Consider the following 20,983-nt stretch of genomic DNA (forward strand, 5'->3'; position numbering starts at 1 on the left):
TTTAGGGATCTAGCCTATTCCATTAATCAGTCTGTCTATTTACATGCCAGCATTAAATTTTATCTCCCACAGCTTCTTTTTTTTTTTTCTACTTGAAGTATTAGTGTCTTACTCATCAGTCTTCTTTCAGAATTTTCAGGATGATTCTAGCATGATGATTATTCCACATGAATTTTAGGAACTGCTTGCCTAGCTCCCCTGCTTGATAGTGGTGTTTTTAACAAAGATGGCATTACACTTATATAGCAAAGGCTGACAACTTCTTATCAAGTCTTGAAAGCCCCGTGTCCTCAAATTCAAAGCCATTTCTCAGCCTCATTTCATGCCTCTACCTTTGTTTGATGCCATGATACAGCCACTCTGAGTTTTCAGTGTAGCTACTGAGCTATAATCTCACTTATCTTCCAGGTTGTCTTCTCTGCCTGGAACCTTTTCCCTCCCTTCTACCCTGGCTAACTCCTGCTTATCTTTTAGGCCTTAGCTGTGATGTTGCGTCCTCTGCCTCTACACCTGGTCTATGTCCCCTCCACTACATGCTCTCATAGGCCCCTGTGTTTCACATCGCAGTGTAGGTCACTTAGTATCATCAATGTGTGCCTGCATACTTGTCTGTACACACCATTAGGACATAAACTGCATGAATGCAGGGACATATGGATCTTGTTTACTGCTCTTTCCTAGCATCTAGCACAATATCCTAGTTCTCCGTGTTACACAAATACACGTGGATATGCACTCATGAGCACCTTCTCCCCACCCCCATATATATTCACATAAATCTATCATCTAGAGCTCTAAATAAGAGTATTAGTTGGTCTCTGGGTCATCAATATGTAAATCTCTAGACATAATTTTTCTCAAGCTATCAAGTTAAGATGTTTGTTTATATAAATGACCTTTATGGAATTAAAGTGCACAGTGTTAGTTCATGCACAGCAAGAGATTGATTAATTGTGGAAAGGAAAAAAGGCAAAGCCTTGATGAGGCAGGCTGATTACATACCCAACAGGAAGGAGGGACAGCAAAGAGAGGGGAGGATGAGGGCGTTCTGCAGATGAAGAGAGATGCGGAGCACACAAGCTCAGCAACAGAGGAAAATCCAGGGGAAAAGAATCACTCCAGGGTCACCTGATCTCCAGCAAACAAATAGGTCTAATGAGAAAGATTTGTGCCTTTTCTGTTAGGTAATAGCTAATAATGGATATCCTTGTGGATCAATTGCAGTTTTCCCTGCGACTTCATTTATGGGGCTTCACTTAAAAGGCAATTCTGGTGTGAGATTTCTGATGTGATTTATCCTTCTTGGAGTATGGATGATAGAGGCTGTTCATTTTTCTCAAAGAATTGCAAACATCAGGAGTATAAAAAGATAATGTGTCAGGTCTAGTTTAATGTGCCATCTGATACATATACTTTTGCACTTTTGCAGTAAAAATGCATTGGGCTGATCCTATGAATGTTTCATGGGGCTTCCTTTATATTTATAAAAATTAACACTATTAGACATCTGAGAAGTTTTGATAGGTGCTTGCAAAACTCATCAAAAAACCCAACTGATAGACATATGAGATTAGAAGACTTTTTAAAATAGAGTGGAGAAGTCTATAGGTTAATAAATTGTGCTGAATAATCAAAAAGATAATTCTTGCTTAAGATAAATAATATAAATCATATCTATTGATGTTTTATTTATTTATGCTTATATAATCAGTATATTCATAATATGTATACAAATGAAAGTGGTTTAGACTCCATGTGTATTTGAAAGTTAAATTTTTAAAAATGAATGGGAATTATGTATTTGGCATTTTTTTTTCTTTTTTTTGTGGAGACAGGGTTTCACCATGTTGGTCAGGCCGGTCTTGAACTCCTGGGCTCAAGTGATTTACCTGCCTTTGGCCTCCCAAAGTGCTGGGATTACAGGTGTAAGCCACTGTGCCTGGTTTTGGAATGGGAATTATGGAACCAACATAAAATGTTTAACTCTGATGAGAAAAGTCTTATTTTTGGAGTTGAGTCATTGGCTTTCATGATAAGCCTAGGTGACCCTCTAGGATTTAACTTCTTGGCTGTCTCATTTGTCTCATTTGCACAAATCTTTCTCATTAGACCTATTTGTTTGTTGGAGATCAGATAACCCTGGAGTGATTCTTTACCCCTCGATTTTCCTCTGTCGCGGAGGAATTGCTTTCCCACCAATGAAGAGTGTCCTCTGGAGCTTAAATTCCTGGTGTCTTGAGGGTACTATAGAGTCTCTTACTTACCCAGTCTACCCTAGAATCCACGTGGTCATTACCATCCTTTGATTGCATTTTGTATCTATACACATACAGTTCAGAAGGCAATAGATACTCTGTTGGCAAAGTCATCTTTTCCTATGGGTAGCTCAAATTGAGGACAGGAACTAACTTTTATGTATGCTTGTATTAATTGATTGATTGACTGACTCACGCCTTCATTCATTTGGTTACTCAATCAGCAAATCAGTTTTGAACATGTCTTTGCACCTGGTACTTTCCTGGGTCTTGGGTGACAAGACTTAGGCCAGCTCCTACCATTTATACCTTTTATATGGTCTGTTTCAAGGGCACAAACAGAGCCCCCAGTCAGATGGCCCTACCTTTCTCTCTCCCCAAAACTACATGGGACCTCATATGCAGGTGCACGGACAGTTCAGCCTACACACCCAAACTCTATCAACACCACCATAGACATCAACCTTGGACCTCCCCCTTTCCCTTACACTGCTGTGCCTGGTGTGTGCATATCCATGGCTTGGTGCACCCTCGGGAAGATAGATCCAAGGTGAAGGCCTGCTCAGGCCCTAAGAGTGGACTCAGGGTCTTTGAATAGGGAATTCTGGGATCCTGGGGAAGGGTGAGATCCAGGAAGGAGCATCCTGTTGGTTCTGTGGACTCCTTGCCTCATGTGGAAGCACTTGCTGAAGGAGAACAGAGTGATGGACTCCAGAGGACCTGGGCCCAATGCTCAGGGCTAAAGGCACCATGGCCCAGGCTGATCGGCCCTCTGCATTGTGGACCTGGCCTCTGCCTCATTGTGTTTTTGCTCTATGATGATGATGCTCTGGATCAGGGCAAGTGCAGGGCATATGTCCTGGGAGTGTGTAGGGGGTGGCCAGGCTCTTCAGATGGTTCCTACACTTCAGTGCCCCCACCTTCTCTTCAGGGGCTCCATGTTCCCAACCAGGACAGAGTACACTGGATTCCTCCCCATCAAGTTTTGTGATATTATCATAGACACAAGCAGATAACAAGCAAAGCATAGATCTGTCCCCAGCAGTCAATGAGAATTGTTAAACATCATTAGCTATCAGCTTCCCCCTTTCTCTCTTCCCCATATGGATTTTATTATTGCCCCTGAAAGTTCTGGGTCTAAATGTAATGTTTCAAGAATCAGCTAATTGTGGCTAAATACTATTATTTTTTACTGGGACCCCAGGAGGATCCTGAGATTGTAAAAACTGTGCCTGAAAAGTTCCTTTCCTCATGGTGTCTTTTTTCCTGAATTGAAAAATTACTGAATATGTCAGTAGACATGCACAATGGATTGACAGATTAATTTTCCATTTTCTTTGGGAGTTTGTGTAGGGGAGTGATTCCTGTTGTAACACTGGTGGGTTAAGGGCTCCACTAGGATGTGTGGTCTGCCACTGCTACTTTGGACTATTAACTGAAGTTTTCATGTCTCAGTTTCCCCATCTGGAAAAGTAGGCAATAATAGAAAAATAGAAAAGCATTACTGTGAGGTTAAAATGAGCTGATGCATGTAGAATGCTTATAACAGTGCCTGACACACAGTTTGCACTCTGCTGTTAGCTTATATGCGTGTGCATGTGTGGAGCTATCTTCAAATATGATTCAGAGGAAACTACTCTGTGAGGTTGGGAGGACTGAAAAGCAAAAGACTCTGCCTTGAGCATGACACTGAACAGCCTGAGGCTAAGAGCACAGATGTAAATGGCGCTGGTTCCCTTATGGCAACCTTTGCATGCCCTTTGGCTTGTCTGTGCATTACTCTCATCGTGTAGGACCTGGTGTGCTTAGCTGATTGGGACATTAATCATTTGTGTGCTGAGCGATCACAAGTGAGATTTCATGACTGTTATTCAGGTCATTGTCTTCGTTCTGTGACTTTGGGTTCTTCGATGGTCCTGGTCTATTTTATTCATCAGGTTGTTTATTAACAGTCCTCCTGGACTCTGGGATTGTCAGTCATTTTCTCTTTTATTTTTCTCCATTTTCTCTTTTGACTGTCCTTCTCACTCTTTAGTTGTAAGGCCTTTAAAACATAGACATCTTATTCTTTTTTTAAAAAAAGAATTGTAGTGAAACACACGTGACATAAAATTTGCCATTTTAACCATTTTTAAGTTCATATTTCAGTGATGCTAAGTACATCCACATGTTGTGTAACCATCACCACCATCCATCTCGAGAACTCTTTACACCTGGAATAATTGAAACTCTGTACCCTTTAAACCATGACCCCCCCATAACCTTACCTCCCTCTAGTGCCTGGCAGCCACCATTCTACTTTCTGTCTCTATGAATTTGACTGTTCTAGCTACCTCAAAAATGTACATCTTTTTGAACAGTAATATATCCCTTGAATTAAAAGCTTTTTTTTAAAATAAGATATTTGTTTAGGACTTTTACAGATATTCATGCTTTCCTTTTGCAAAATAACTTACTTATTGTGGCCTTACACAGCCACTATGATTGGAATTTCTTTCCACTAGCATCTTTGCAGTTTAACTCCAAAGAAAGTAATCTCTAGCCTTCTATAAAAATGACTGAAGGTTAACACGAGAAGTGAAATGCTGAAGATAAAATGGGAAGTGTCCCTGAACTTCACTCCCTTTCCTTACTCCCATAGCCTATAAATGTTGGCTGAAAAATTGTGCCAGTATCAAAACAGACCTTCATAGAGATCCTAAAATTTTACCACTAGAATCATTCTCCTTTCTTGACCTTATGCCTGATGCTCATTTTTCTCTTTGCCATGCTTGATCTATCCTGAAGCTGGAGAAGAAGTATTAGTTCCAAAAATTTTCTTCGTATGGAATGATTTGTCCTGACTGGAGGCCAAGAGCTTTCAAAACTGTGTTCTGCTGTGATTCGTGCCGACTTGAATGCTTTTTAGAATTCTTACAGTCCAGGCGAATCATTGGAGATTCTTCTTCGAGTCATAAATGGGAAATTTATTGACCTGAAATAACAGGGAAAGAGGAAAAGACATTTAAAAAAATGATAATTTATTACAAAAAAAAAAATTAGCCGGGTGTGGTGGCAGGTGGTGGCAGGCACCTGTGGTCCCAGCTACTCGGGAGGCCAAGGCAGGAGAATGGTGTGAACCTGGGAGGCGGAGCTTGCAGTGAGCCGAGATCACGCCACTGCACTCCAGCCTGGGTGACAGAGCGAGACTCCATCTCAAAAAAAAAAAAAAAAAAAATGATAATTTATATGTTGGATTGAAGTTTCAAGATCTTACTTTTTAATGAGCATTCACTCTGAAATTTTAAAAAATCATAGATGAAATTACTTACTAACCCATTTCTTGAAAACAACTAGTACAGGGTAATTCTATAGTGTCAGCATATTGTACATAAAGACCATTTAATTTTTATGGAATGAATGTTAAAAATGTCACAATCAGTTTTTCATCAATATTTGAATAACTATTTGAATTATAATTATTTTATACAATAAAATTAATAAGGTAAAAATGAGAGGGATGAAAGAATTAAAGACAAGAACTCCAACTAACCCTAATGGTTGGCATAGTTGCTATAACTGAGTGCGACATTTGTCCCCAACTTCCTGGCAGTGAAAAGAGAAACTCATTATTAGGAAGGAGAATGCCTACTAATTCCACAGGAACACAGATTTATCTGGCAGTGTATTCCAAAAGGAATTTCTTTTGCAGGAACAATAAGTGATGTAATGCACAGTTTTTATGAAAAATCCAGAAGTAGCTTTCATTTTCTTCTTCCTGAGAAAGCCAGTGAAAGTTGGAGGAAGTGACAAGGACATCAATTCTGCAAGGAGGCTAAAGTAGTCCAAGAATTTAATCTCCTATCCCAGGGCTGTAATTATAACACTGATACAACTCAGGATGTTAGACTCCCATTCCTACATGCCCTTTGCTGAACCAGGCTTTGATGGAAACTGGACTGCACATGATTTGAAGTTGTCCCCTTTGACCAGAGCCTGGAAAATTTTAATCTCTGTTGCTGGTTAAGGCCAGATCTGTTCTCTTTGAAAACCAAGCAAGCAGATGGTGGGGGCTGACATCCTTTTATAAAGACCAAGCAGCCTGGTCTGTGTGCTCGTTCAGGTGGAAGCTACCCTATCTGAGTATGAAGATGAGCTGCAGAGGTACCAGCAGAGATGCAGGCTTCCTGGGGGAAGCAGCCCTGTGACTGCCCCAGAACTTAGACAAATGCTTGATTGAAATCCCAGAGTTCCACCCCACAGAGCAGCAGAGAAGGTTTTGGCCTAGGAGCTGTTAGGAGCAGGTGTGACCAGACGGCCTCCCCAGCCATAGGAAAAGCTCCCTTAGGCTACCGTGGTGCCTCCAGCCCTGAGATAGATGGTCCTCTTGTGAGCCTGCCAGGATGAATTAGCTGCAGAGGGCACCCCAAGTCACTGAATGAGCTGACTTGTGTTTCTGATGGTTTCATATTGACCGAAGTTAGAGTACATCTGCTCCAAATAAAAACTGTGGCTTAAACGTCAACTTTTAAGCCATTTTTATTTTTTGGAGAGTAGTTCAGTGTCATTTTTGTCCTGGAACTCTTCATGGTTTAATATGGTAAAACGGTGCCATGGTACCTGTTCAGTTATTGTCTTCCCATCGGCTGTCGTGGATTACTGTGACCTGTGAAAGATCTGAGACCTAATGTAAAATATACAATGATATTAATTAAATAAGTTGGAAGAAAAAAAATTGTCAGAAAAACACCCATCCCTTGCTTCTCCTGGGAATTGTATTTACCATTATACCAACTATCAAATTACCTTGGCTATGTCTGTGCAAGTATTAGTTCATTTTTAACAACAGAAGAAGTTTGCAAAGTTTCCAGAACAGGTAAAAGTAACTTAAAGACATTGTCAATTTTTAATTGTAGTTTCTGTGTCATTTTACACACAGTTTCTTTTCTTTTCTTTTTTTCTTTTTTTTTTTGAGACAGAGTCTCACTTTGCCTCCCAGGCTGGAATCCAGTGGCACGATTTTGGCTCACTGTAACCTCCACCTCCCAGGTTCAAGGATTCTCCTGCCTCAGCCTCCTGAATAGCAGGGATTACAGGCATGTGCTACCCGCCTGGCTAATTTTGTATTTTTAGTAGAGACGGGGTTTCTCCACGTTGGTCAGACTGGTCTCAAACTGCTGACCTCAGGTGATCCGCCCACCTCGGCCCCCCAAAGTTCTGGAATTACAGGCATGAGCCACCGCGCCCAGGGTTTACATACAGTTTCTGTGTGCTACTCTCCTGTTAGCATTTATTTGATGAGGTTCATTTTAGAGATTGCTATGCATGGGAGCTCTACATATCTCCTATTCATGTAGGAGATTAGTTGGAGCATTAAAGTCTCTTATGAGCAAGAATTAAATCAGGTGTCATAAAATCTTTCCATGGGCCAGTGAAAGATCAGAAGTTGCTCAGGATGGAACCAATTGGAAACGTGCTCCAAACAACCCAGGGGCAGCACAGCTCATGGTTGCCAGGAGGAGATGCTGGTTCAGTTTCATGGACCTTCTGTTTTCTTAAGACAACATGGAAATTCAAAACTTTTTAAATGTGAAAATTTTCAATCTCAAATGTTAGTGACTAATTAAAATTTTCTAAAAAATAAAGCATCCTTGTTGGTCAGATCCAGACCACGTGCTTTTGACTGTGACCTCTGGCTGATCATCAGTTGCTAAGATTTACCCATCATGCTACTTGTAGGCTGAGATCCAGTCTTAAACTTGCATTCAGGGCTATGGCAATAAGTTAAATTAAAGTTATCCTTTCCTTATAGAGACCTATATGTTTTATGAAGAAAGAAAATGTTAAGTTTTTTTTTTTCTCATGATTTTTCTCATCATAAATTGTGGTGGTCCCTGTTGGAAATCACCATATTGGTGGGAACAGATAGGAAAAATGCTATATCAACACTCAGAGAGAAATACAGAGTGTAATTTTTTTCTTTATAATATTTTGAAGATTTTTTCTTATAATTTATGTACTGAAGAGAACTGAGATATTATCAATTCAAATTTCCTCTTGCACTAGAGGCCGGGTGACATTAAGCTCACCAGCTAGTTAGTAACCAAGCCAGGCCTTGAACCTGGTCTGTTCATTTTAAATAATAATTAGCATTAATTGAAATTCTCATGTGCAGTCTGGTTTTCTAATTTTCCCAACAACCCTAGGAGGCAGTTACTGTCGTTACTGCATTTTGCAGACAAGGAAACTGAGGCGTAGGGACTTGTCTCAGGTCATTTAGCCAGTAAGAGGTGAAGCTAGTGCAGTATGTTTAGCCCTCATCCTACACTACCAGTTATTTTCCAGGCACTCAAATTTGTAAATGCCCAGAGTATTTGGGCTGTTCTAATAAGCTGCAGTTTTCAGAGGACGGCATTGTGTAAGAATCTGAAGATTTCTTATTTACCTCCTATTGTTGCTCTATGTAGATATAATACAGGACATCATCCTAAAAAGTATCCCTGTTCTTTTCCATTGACTGTTGTGTTTGGGCCGTGATTATTTGTAAAGGTCCATTGTGCAAAAACTCTAGAAATCATTCGTAGTGAAGGTGCTGGATTTACAAGTCCCCAGTCCTAGAGCATGCTACACTGGCTATGGGCTCAGACTTCAGAGGCAGGTACATCTGGGTTCAAATCCTGTTTTGGCAGCTATGTGACTTAGGGGAAGTGACCTGGCATGGCGAGGCCCCAATTTTGTCTTCTGAAAAATGGGAACACTCATAGAACTCTCCTGGTAGCATTATTTTGTTAAGAGACAGTCACTGGGTAGCCTTCTGGCTAACACCAGTTAGCACTCCATAAAGAGGGAGTTACTGGTGCTACTTTAAAGCTCATGGCCAAAAAGAAACTGAAAGCTGAAAATGCCATTGCTCAACAGCATGCAGTAGTAAGCTCTTCAAATTTAGATTTTGGGCTTGCTCATTTAGCGTTCTTTTCCTTCACGTCCTCACAGTTGGGGTGCATACCCCCTCAAGAATAGAGCCACAGACTGAGAGTCTGATCTTTCGTATCACCTGCACCTGCTCAGGGACTGACTTTGAAAACTCTTTCTCAGCATTTTTGCTGAGAAACTGAAACTGCCTAGCTGTGAACCCAGGGACCAAGGGAATTTTTTTTTAAGAAAAGGATTATTCTACTCCCTATGAAAGAAACCTTAGAGCAGAGAGAATCCTGTCATAGTTGAAATGCAGTGGCTGTAAGCCTGGGAATTTGAGTTCTATCTACTTTTATCAAATCTAATATCAATCAATCATCTATCTATCATCTGTCTATCTAGAGATGATAGATAGATAGATTGATAGATATCATCTGGAGATGATAGATAGATTGATTGATAGATTAGATTTGATAAAAATCTATCTATCAGACGGGCACGGTGGCTCACGCCTGTAATGCCAGCACTTTGGGAGGCCAAGGCAGGTGGATCACAAGGTCAGGAGATGGAGACCATCCTGGCTAACACGGTGAAACCCCATCTCTACTGAAAATACAAAAATTAGCTGGGTGTGGTGGCGGGCACCTGTAGTCCCAGCTACTTGAGAGGCTGAGGCAGGAGAATGGCATGAACCCAGGAGGTGGAGCTTGCAGTGAGCCGAGATCCCGCCACTGCACTCCAGCCTGGGTGACAGAGCAAGACTCCATCTCAAAAAAAACAAAAAACAAAAAACAAAACAAACAAACAAACAAAAAAACTTCTATCTATCTATGTATCTATTTATTTATTGATCTATCTATAAGGAGGGAGGATGGGGTAGCAGGAAACGATTCCACTTTGAAGAGTCACCATTTGAAATAGTCACAGCTGCTTCCATTTCATTTTGATGTGTTGCCAAAGTACAGTTCAGGTAATAAAGTCTAGGCTAAAGGGGAATTTTTCTTTTGAGTAATACCACTATTAAGCTAATATACTTAAAGACAAGATGCATTAGATACTACTCCTTGTTGCTTGAAGACATTACCTAGAGGAATTATTTGATAGGTTGTTAAAGCAAATGTGAAACCTTTTAAAATGAAATGAGGACCCTTTCCAGGAACCTGTAACTCAAAAGTATTCCTGTGAATTTTCTCTAAAATTACCTCTTTTCTCTTATTTTCCAAAAAGCCAGCTATAAGCTTTTTGTTAAGCCAAAGAAGAGGAAATTCTTTAACCTCAGAAAAATGTCTTAGTAAAGGTCCTGAAAGTCAAATTAAGACTAGAGAAGATTTGGTGACAACACAAAACAAGATGACAAATAGCATGTACTTTGTTTATGTTCTAATTCTTTATCTGTCCACTTTCGAATCACTCTTCAAAGCTTGAGCTCAATGCCCTTTCTCCTTTTAAACCTTCACTGACCTGCCCAATTATTTAAATATATATAAATAAATATATATTTCTCATGCAGAAAACAAGCAAACAAAGGAAAGACAATAATAGAAGGGGGTGGAAAGCTGATTTGGAACCCCAAATTTGTCCAATCTAAAAGCTAATTTAGATTACTATATATATATATAATATATATATACTATATAATATATATACACTATATAAAGTATGAATATATATATTCATACAATATATGTATATATGTGAATATACATATATTCACATATATACATATACATGAAACATATGTATATGTTTTATATACATGAAACATGTATATGTTTCATATATACATACATACATGTATATACATGCATACATGTATATACATACATACATATATGATATGTGAAAATATGTATGTATGTGAACGAAAATATAATATATATAAATAAATATATATTTCCAATAATTTTTGTAGTTCCTTCCACTGTGCCCTCACAGGGCAAGTGCGTGTACCTCTTCTTAAAACCTTTTCTTTTTGGCTCATCATATCCTGTGGCAGTGTCCACTGTCTCTCCTTAGAGCATCATCTCCTTCAAGATCAAGAATTGCTGGATTTAAAGAGTCTTGGAGGCCATTTCTAGTCTCACATTCCTCACATGTCGGGGTTCTGTGGCAAATGAATGCTTATCTGCTGAGGGCAATTATTATTATTATTTTAGACAAGATCTTGCCTGTCACCCAGGCTGGAGTGCAGTGGCGCTATCATGGCTCGCTGTAGCCTTAACTTCTTGGGCTCAAGTGATCCTCCCACCTCAGTCTCCCAAGCAGCTGGGACCACAGGCACCTGCCACCATGCCCAGCTAATTTTTAAATTTTGTGTAGACAGGGTATTACTATGTTGCCCAAGCTGGTCTCGAACTCCTGGACTCAAGCGATCCTCCTGCCTTGGCCTCCCAAAGTGCTAGGATTACAGGTGTGAGCCACTGTGGCTAGCTGGTTTTTAATCACTTAAATAAATAAATAAATAAGTAGTTGGTTTGAATATGTTGTGTTCTTGTAATCTAAATTAGCTTTTAGATTGGACAAATTTGGGGTTCCAAATCAGCTTTCCACCCCCTTCTGTTATTGTCTTTCCTTTGTTTGCTTGTTTTCTGCATGAGAAGTGAAGCTGTGTCCTATGATGGTGATAAACTCCAGGTGGAGGATCAGTTTGGGTGCTCCAAGTCAGCAGACATTCCTTGAGCATCAGCTCACATTCCTTGAGCATCAGCTCTGTGCTAGGAAACAGAGATCAGTGAGTTGAGATGAGGAGCTAGCAATTCAGTAACGGAGTCAGGTAGATTCATAGAAAAATAAAATTGAGGGTACAAAGAGTACCTCCCATTGCTCTAATTCTTAATTGCAAACTTACAAGTGCAATAAATGCTAAAACTGCATGCCAACTGATGGAATAAAAATGTAAATGTTCTGATTGGAAAAAGCATTTTTGGTGTTGTGTCTACAAATCACTCAAGCAGTCTTGGAGGGTCCTGGGATAGATTTAGATGAGTACATTGAGAAGACTCTATCATATAAGATCCAATCTTTAGGGAAATAGTTAATGGCCTTGGGATGTAGTAAATGTGCAAAAAATAACAGCAAAAACAGCCCTTATAATATGAGGTCCTAGCAAGAGTCCTGTATATGGACTTGGTAAGGGAGAAAGGCACATTCTGGGCAGAACAGGATGGTTGAAGGCCACCAATGATTCCTGGCAGATTATTAATAAAGGTTGATGGCCAGGGACCCTGGGGGACTGAGGAGGTGAGAGAAATTTCTAAGGAGTACCAAATTAAACAAAAAATCCAAATTCACCATGCCTCTTGGTCACTATTTAAGGGCCGCTGACTTGCCTAAGAGAGCATGCAAGCAACGTCTGCAGGCTGGGGGTGGAGGGAAGCTCAATTTTCTGAGAAGATGAAAACTCCGTGGACCTCATGTGAGATTCCTGTGAGGCAAGTGTGGGGACATGAGCTCTGGGGGCGGAGGGGCTGTGCTTGGAAGCCCCTGGACCTAAGCTTTCTAGAGCAGTGGGCCTAGGTTAGAGGAGTTTGAGGTTGTCATGGAGAGAAATCTCCTGGTTGGGGTGTGTGCCACAATTCTGGGCCTTCCCACTGCTCCCTTGAGGGAATGGCACCCTTTCTGGAGATGTGTTTCATTAAGCAGAGCTTGACTCGGTGAAGAGCCCACAGTGTCACTGCACTTTAACAGGGGCAGTGGGGAGTGGTTTTCTGGGAAAGAGGCTGCTACTCGCCTATCAGTGGACCTGACCTGGCACTTCCTCTCTCCTTCCTAACCCTGTGCCTTTGGGATCAGTTGCCCTGAGGCAGAGAGCAGGAGAGGCCAGGGCTGTGGAGATCCTCCTGGAGGCAGGTGGAAGTCACCAGGAGGGGGCAGCGCAGCATGCACCTTGGTCTTCTGTTTCCATCTGGAGGCTGTGGGGCAGGGAAAGAAAGCTGTTAGCTGTTTGCTGTTTGGGTGGTCCAGGGAACCAAGAACTTGAGCTCAGGTGTGTTCCTCCACTGAGTCACTGAGAAACCCTGGGGTCTGGCTTTCCTGCAGTTATTTCCTTTGTATGGTTGTTGCAGTCTCTGTCTCTTTCTTTCCCTCTCTCCCTCCCATCCTTTCTTGCTTGCTGTCTCTCTCTTTCTTTTCTTTTTTCTTCATAAATTTTAAAAATTCAAAAAAGTATAATGACATAATAACTTTATATAATTACATTCAGAAATGATAGTTTAATATTTTTAAATTATTTTTTCTTTTAATAAAATAGTTTAGCAGTTTAATAACATAAATGGTATAAATAGTTTCTGTGTGTGTGTGTGTGTGTGTGTGTGTGTGTGTGTGTAACCCCAGACTCATTCTCCTTTCCCAAGGCCACCTTCCTTGGAATCATCTTTCTATACGTTGCATATCTACTTGACTGTGAACACTATGTGGTATTATTTTTTGTGTATTTTTAAAAGTTCACACAGATTGTTTTATATTACATGTATATATCAGTATACAATTTTGCTTATCTTCTTTCTCACTTAGCATAGCAGTGTCTTTCTGTTCAAATATGTAGATCTTATTTAATCTAATATATATATATATATATCACACCTTATTTTAAACAATGTCTATTTCTTTATGGATGGACACTCGGGTTGTTCCAGCTTTTGACTCTATGACAATGAATGTTGTAATATTCTGCTGATCATATTACAATGACTATTCTTGAGTCCATATGTGAGAACTTCTCTTGGGTGAATACCTGGAATAGAATTGCTGGGCCCTGAAGGGTTCTGATTTATAATTTTCCAAGATACAGGCCAAATGCTTTTCAAAGTAGTTATAACAATTTACACTTCGTCCAACAATTTCAGAGAAATTTCATCACATCCATAGAAATGTTTTACATTGTTAGACTTTAAACATTTTGTCAATCTAGTGGGAGAGGAATAATATGTCATTATTATTTTAATTTACATTTCACATTTCTTGGGAGATGAGCAACTTTTCATGTTTCTTGGCCACCGAAGTTTTCCTCTGTGAATTGCCTGTTATTCACCTTACTGGCTTCTTTTCTAACCCTATGATTTGATTCTTCATTTAGTGGTAGCTAAGGAGAGTTTCTTAGGGGGTAGATTTCCTGAGCAGTTTGTAGCTAGTATCTATATTGTGGACATGACTACACGTAATAGCTTATGAGGGGGAATTCTTAGGATCTGCTACTAGAGGAGCCCTTGCTGAAATTTTTTTTTTTTTTTTTTTTTCTGAGACGGAGTCTCGCACTGTTGCCCAGGCTGGAGTGCAGTGGCATGATCTCGGCTCATGGCAAGCTCCACCTCCCGGGTTCACACCATTCTCCTGCCTCAGCCTCCTGAGTAGCTGGGACTACAGGTACCCGCCACCACGCCTGGCTAATTTTTTGTATTTTTAGTAGAGACGGGGTTTCACCATGTTAGCCAGGATGGTCTCAATCTCCTGACCTCGTGATCCGCCTGACTCGGCCTCCCAAAGTGCTAGGATCACAGGTGTGAGCCACTGCACCTGGCCCTTGCTAAACTTGTAATCCCCCTCTTCTGTTGGCCTTTCCATCTTGACAAGAAGAAAAATGTATTTATTTATCCAGGGCATTCTTGCCTCCACAGTAGAAGAGTATTCTCTAGTGACCATTTTTCATCACTTCTTTTGATGGTGCTTTTGATGGTTTTCAGCAAAATTTCCTGTCTGGTCTTAGATTTCAGAATAGTGGTGCTTTGCTTAATTGGCTCATTTTCATCTCAAGAATACTGTGAATTTACCATTGACCAAATTTATCCTCATCTCCTTCTTTCTTGGACACTGGTGACTAGAAAGCATAGAATTAAGCTTATGTGTTTTTGTTTTTGTTTTTTTCCCTAACAAGTGTATGCATTTCTAAACTGAATTCCAGGCTCCGTTGATATCTCTTTATTTTTTATTTATTTTTCTTTTTAAATTTTTTCTTTTTTTTTCCCCACATAGTTTTGTGCAATCCATTGACATCTCTACCCCTGTCTTTCTCTCCTCTATGCCTTCCATTTTTATTTGCTGGTTCATTGTATTCTATTAAATAAAACCGGGGAGTTTATAAATTAAATGTCTGATGAAAAATGAAAAGAAAGGGCATAAGTAACAAAAAGTTAAAGATGAGTGCCTTGTGCAGATCATAATAAAGTCCCCATTGAGTTCCAGGCCCTTGTTGTGAGCATGGAGGATGCAAGGATAATCCAGGAAAAGAGTGAGGAAGAACTCTCAATGACTTCAGGACAGTGACAGGCCTCATGCTTACACAGCTGGTAGGAAGGGACAGGCTTGCCTGGAAGTCTGGATTGTGACTCCAGAGGAAAACTCGCCCACATTATCTGTCCTTTTTGCTGTCAGTTGCATGAGAAAAAGTATTAACATTCAGGGCTCTTTGGAATGCAGTTCTTATTGTGAGATCATTTAGAAGAGTGAGGTCACTGTGGTCTCTATTGAAAATGTTGGTGAAAAATCTTGCAAAAATGTATCTAAAGTATGATAACTCTGAAATATTTGATGTTAAAAATTGAGCATTCCTTTCAAGTCTTAAAATGTTTCTTTCTTCTATGTGTGGTGGGAGGAGAGAAGGGAACGAAAGCTTCCTGCACATTTATTAAGTGTGCCAGGCCCTGGGTATCAGGGACAACTAAGAATTTTTTTCAGAAGAAGTCGCCGTTCTATCTTGGAGGCTGGTTTTTTATGTAACAGGAGACAATGTTTGTGTGGATGCTTTTAAAAGTATTTCTCTTTGGTGTAATTTTGTCTTCTCAGATAATCTACTGATTTTTATTTTTAAAATTTATTTTCTAAAAAGAGGTGCCCAAACCCTTACCATACAGCTTGTCATCATTTTCTTTCACACATTGGGGGACCTATAGATGCTGTGTGTTCCTCCCCATCATTTAATAATTTTTTTCATTTTAACTCACGTTGTCAACAGCAGGGCTACATATTTGTTTTCAGTGTCTTAATTGGAATATGTTATATATCTTAGATTTTTTCAAAAAGAAAGGGGACATTTCCTCCTGAAATAATTTCTTGTAATGCCTTTGTAACTCCAAGTGCAGTTCATCTTTTCTCCATCTGTCCATCCATCTGTCCATCCATCCATCCATCCATCCATCCATCCATCCTTTGAGTACCTACCTTGTACTGGGTACTGAGCCAGGTGCTGTGATGCATATTAAGAATTATAAAACAGATCTAACTATCTCAAAGACATTGTGATCTAAGAAAACTGAATAGACAGGTACTTAAATAACTGTAGTACAGGGTAGAGTATAGGAAATTCCATGATGATGGTTTTAATAGCTATTTGTTTGTATCACTAGGGACTTTACTGATTGCAAATGATAGAACTTAAGATCAACTTAGGTTAGTGACATCTAGCCTCAGAGACAGTTGTATCTAAAGGCTCAAGTGGTATTTTTAGAGTTCTGTCTCTTTAGCTCTGCTTCTTTCTGTGGAAGGACTGACTTCATTGTTGGACAGTCTATTTCCTTGTAGCAGAAAATTTCCCCATGGAAGCCCCAGGCCTGTGCCATCCTTCAGCTATGATCCCAGAGAAAGACAGAGACTCTCTCTTCCCCAGTATTCATTTATTTAATCTCAGGGAAGACTCCTCTTGGTGTAATTGAGATTATGTGCACATCTCTAAGCCCACCAGTGTGGCCAAAGGGATGGAGTTTTCTTTCTATTCACCCCTATATTGGAGGGCTTAGGGGGTGGGGGAGGGAGGAGGTTCCCACGGAGAATGCGCTAAGGCCATATGGGGTTTCTGAAATGTGGTTCATCAAAGGAAAGATTGATATTGTTACTGACAAAGGCAGAAGGAGGAGATGCTAGGCCAGGGAAATAGAGAAAAAAGAGGAAGGGGTAGGGAAAATGCACCTTAGTATTTTAGGAGGTAAAGGAGGGAGTGGCTGTCTCTCTTGAAATGTGGGGAAATATGTGACTTTTCTTGTGCAGTGATGACAGCAGCATCTCTGCGGCTCTCACCGTAAGAGTGGAAACACCTTTGAGAGGAGTAGATGCATTTCCATGGTGTTTTCACCTATGTACACTGGTGATATTCCGAAAGGGAAAGAAAAGTGAAATTGTTGGGTGAAAGAATGATGAAACATGAGGAGAAATGAAACCCAGTGAATGGGTTATTGACCATGAAACCTGGTCAGTCATGGTTTCTGCTCAGTCATGCTCAGTTTTGCTCTACTGCTGTATTTAAAAAAATGTCAAGGCTCAGAGGGGCGTGGAGGGAGCACCTTGGACACCTGGGTGAGGTGGATGGGAGTTCTTCATCGTGCTGCTGCCTACATTCTGAGTCACTGCGATTCACTCTCTGCTTTGTTACAGTTTCATCGCAAACCAGAAAAGGTTAGAAATCATCAACGAAGATGATGTTGAAGCTTATGTGGGACTGAGAAATCTGTGAGTACTCAGGACCAGGGCACATTATCTCAGAGATTTTTCCTGTTGTCTACTCTGGTCAGGCAGGCATTCACTGGTTCTTTCTAATGTGCATGAAATTATGTGTTTTCACAGGACAATTGTGGATTCTGGATTAAAATTTGTGGCTCATAAAGCATTTCTGAAAAACAGCAACCTGCAGCACATGTAAGTAGAGATTGATTCTTTTGCTTCCCAGGACCCATTTTATTCAATATTTCCCCCCTCTGTTTATTTTCCTTCTTTTCCAACTTGAAACCTCCCTTTTTAAAGTTAGTATAGCTGTGATAATAGCTTAGAAACATTAGCTCTGATTTTGTTTGATTTTTTGAATAGCTTCAGAGGGGTACTTAGAACAGGCTGTTTATTCCCTTTCATGAATTTCTGGGCCAGTTCCATCTTGGACAGAGCAGTAGGCTAGCAGCAAGGAGTCTGATGTGAAAACTGTGTCTTTGCACAGAGTTCTTGATTTTCTTCCTTGGAATAATGACGTACTCCCTGGAAGACATCAAACTAGTGGAATCGAAAGAAGCTGACTTGGCCTTGGCCTTGGCCTTTATAGGGAAATAAAAATTACTGGTGCTTTTCCCCCCACAATAGGATTCTCTTTTGAACCTTCATTTTCCCAAAGCCGTCTGTCATGGATTCATAAAGGTAGAGAAAAATCAATCATGGGACATGCCAAAGGTACAGAAAATTATTAACAATAGGAAATATTTCCCCAAAGTCTTGTTGATGCTTTGTCCACTGAAGTCAAATGGAAATGTGGAAAATGGGAACTGTTAGCTTGTTTGTTGCTAAATCCTCTAGATGATGGCATTTAAGTCCATAAGGTGTGGCTTTCCTGAGAGTTGTCTTCATTAAACTAAAGATCACCTAAGTGCAGAATATTTATGCATCACTGAGCTCAGACTTGTACTCCCATCCCCTGAGTTTTTAGTGGAACTTCTGCCAGGAGGTTGTTGCCTGCATTCATTGATTCTGTTTTGCTGTACCAAATTCTCTTTGCAATGATACCTTACATGTCATAGTCTATCTATGGGACCCTCACCTGGATTATTTCACATGATTTTTTTCTGACAATTGGTAGGACAGATCTTTTTTATTCACATTTCATAGATAAAATAAGAGTGAGAGAGTTCTAGGACTTGCTCAGATTCATAGATCGTAAGTGGCAGAGTTATGACTCCAGGGCCAACCCCTCTCCATGTTCTTACAATAAGAGCACAGGAAATAAAATCTGTATCATCCATAGAGAATCAGACTTTCTTATAAGGTTTGTCCTCTTTCTTTTTTTTGAGGAGAACAGTTCCCAACTGATTTCCATGCCAGTTATAAAAGAAACCATTCTCTTAGAAGCAGATTGCCTGGACACTCTATTGAAATTTGTTGATATTATGGAAAATATTAATTTCATAAAGCCAATATCATAGCTTCATATTTTATAGGTGGCATTAATGATGAAGTCACTTTAAAAATAAAGTCTGTAAATTAAGACATAAAACATTCTGCAAAAATATGATAAAACTCCAGGGAACTTTATTAACACATTTCAATTAAATGCTTTTTGGAATCATTTCTGCAGTCTGCACAAATCTTTGCCTGCACAAATCTGATGGCTGCGTAGGCCTTGATAGCATAAACAAGAGAGAAGTTGGATAGAAGAAAAAGGCAAAATGCTCTAATGCAGTCACTTAGATGTAATTAATGACCTCAGTTGTTAAGTTCTGGTATTTTCATTACAGTTGACCTTAGACCCAAATTACTCAACAACTGAATTTTAGTGGCTCTTTTATCACATCACTTCTCCTAATGTTGTGATTTGGACAGTGGACTCTGGCTAATTATAGTTTTATTAATAGACTTAGTTATTACTTCACTTTACTTTGTATATTTTCATTGTTGCATGCTATTTCTATGAATATGAAAGCCACTTTGTATATTTTTTTACGTTGATATATGACAGGATGATTTTGGTGGCATTCCTTTTTTTTTTTTTGAGACGGAGTCTCGCTCTGTCACCCAGGCTGGAGTGCAGTGGCTCGATCTCGGCTCACTGCAAGCTCCGCCTCCTGGGTTCATGCCATTCTCCTGCCTCAGCCTCTCCAGTAGCTGGGACTACAGGCACCCGCCGCCATGCCAGGCTAATTTTTTTTTTTTTTAGTAGAGATGGGGTTTCACCGCATTAGCCGGATGGTCTCTGTCTCCTGACCTCGTGATCCGCCCACCTCGGCCTCCCAAAGTGCTGGGATTACAGGCTTGAGCCACCACGCCTGGCCGGTGGTATTCTTTGTGCAGTACACAGCTTATATAAAGTCAAATATCTCTCCCTAGCTTCCAGAGAAGAATTATTTTAAAATGGGAAGCTAAAGGGACATACATATCTTACAGTTTTCTGAAGAAGCAATAGTTGGGATGTCAATCATTGATCAAATTGCAAAAATGCTACTAATATTTATAGCCATTATTGAATACTAAGAGAGAAATAGGCAAGTGCCAGGCAGTTATGAAGAGGTCATCAGATGACAGTAAGCTTCATATATTCACAGGACAAAAGAGGCTCTTAATCACCAAAATCTGAAATTAAATTAAGTAGTTTGATTTTGAGAACAGTAGGGAGGAAGGAAGGAATTAAGTCAGGTGTCTGCCTTTCCGGATCTTAGACCTAAGCTCTGCTTATGATGCAGGACTCTGGGGAACAGCTTCGTTGGTGGTCCCCTGATTTTCCACATGCAAATTGCACTCTTCCCTCAAATATCAACGCAGTGGGGTGCAAGGGAGCTGATAACAAAGTATGTATTAAAAGCTGTTTCTCTCTACCCCTGGATATACTGATGATCTCTCTGAGTTTCCCCAGCAATATAAAAATGCATACAAGATCAATCTATTTCACTTTGGGTTTTAGGGAAATTTAAATGGGATCCTCTCTCTCACTTTCACCACTTCTCCCCCTACCCTGTCCATATTAGCATCACATGGGGACTGCCCAGAGCCCCAGAGACTGGTCACTACGTTATTTCTTGATGCCTTTAATTCCTGCCCAGCCTCTTAGAGCCCAGGGACTGTGAGAAAAGCTGGTATTTGTGTTTTCCAGGGACTTTGCAGAGGTGCTACTTAGCTCCCTTGCAAAGCTCTATAATCAAACAGTAAGAGGATTGTTGATTTTTTTCCCTCCCCTCTTCCTCCATTTTGGCTTTTGGCCCCAATAATAAGTATGGCTCATAAAACTCATCTTGTTCTTTGGCCGGTAACCCCGCTCTTTGCGGTGCTGCTGGCAGCCCCACAGAGGCAGCAGCACTGCGGGGCGGCAGTTTTACCAGCAGACAGGGAGACTCTTCACCCTAAGCCTCCTCTTTCTTCGCTGCCTCTCTCTGCCTTTTTCT

General features: G+C 40.3%; 1 protein-coding gene across 2 annotated transcripts in view; it reads left to right on the forward strand.

The window, feature by feature from the left end:
- NTRK2 (neurotrophic receptor tyrosine kinase 2) overlaps positions 1–20,983 on the forward strand; it is a 359,712-nt gene that overhangs the window by 14,658 nt on the left and 324,071 nt on the right. For both annotated transcript variants that reach the window (XM_054501260.2, XM_054501261.2), the window contains exons 2-3: positions 17,508–17,582; positions 17,697–17,768. In XM_054501260.2, the coding sequence (XP_054357235.1) occupies positions 17,508–17,582; positions 17,697–17,768 (147 nt within the window). The remainder of the gene's footprint in view (positions 1–17,507; positions 17,583–17,696; positions 17,769–20,983) is intronic.

Source organism: Pongo pygmaeus, chromosome 13, assembly GCF_028885625.2.
Source record: "Pongo pygmaeus isolate AG05252 chromosome 13, NHGRI_mPonPyg2-v2.0_pri, whole genome shotgun sequence".
NCBI classification, from domain to species: Eukaryota; Metazoa; Chordata; class Mammalia; order Primates; family Hominidae; genus Pongo; species Pongo pygmaeus.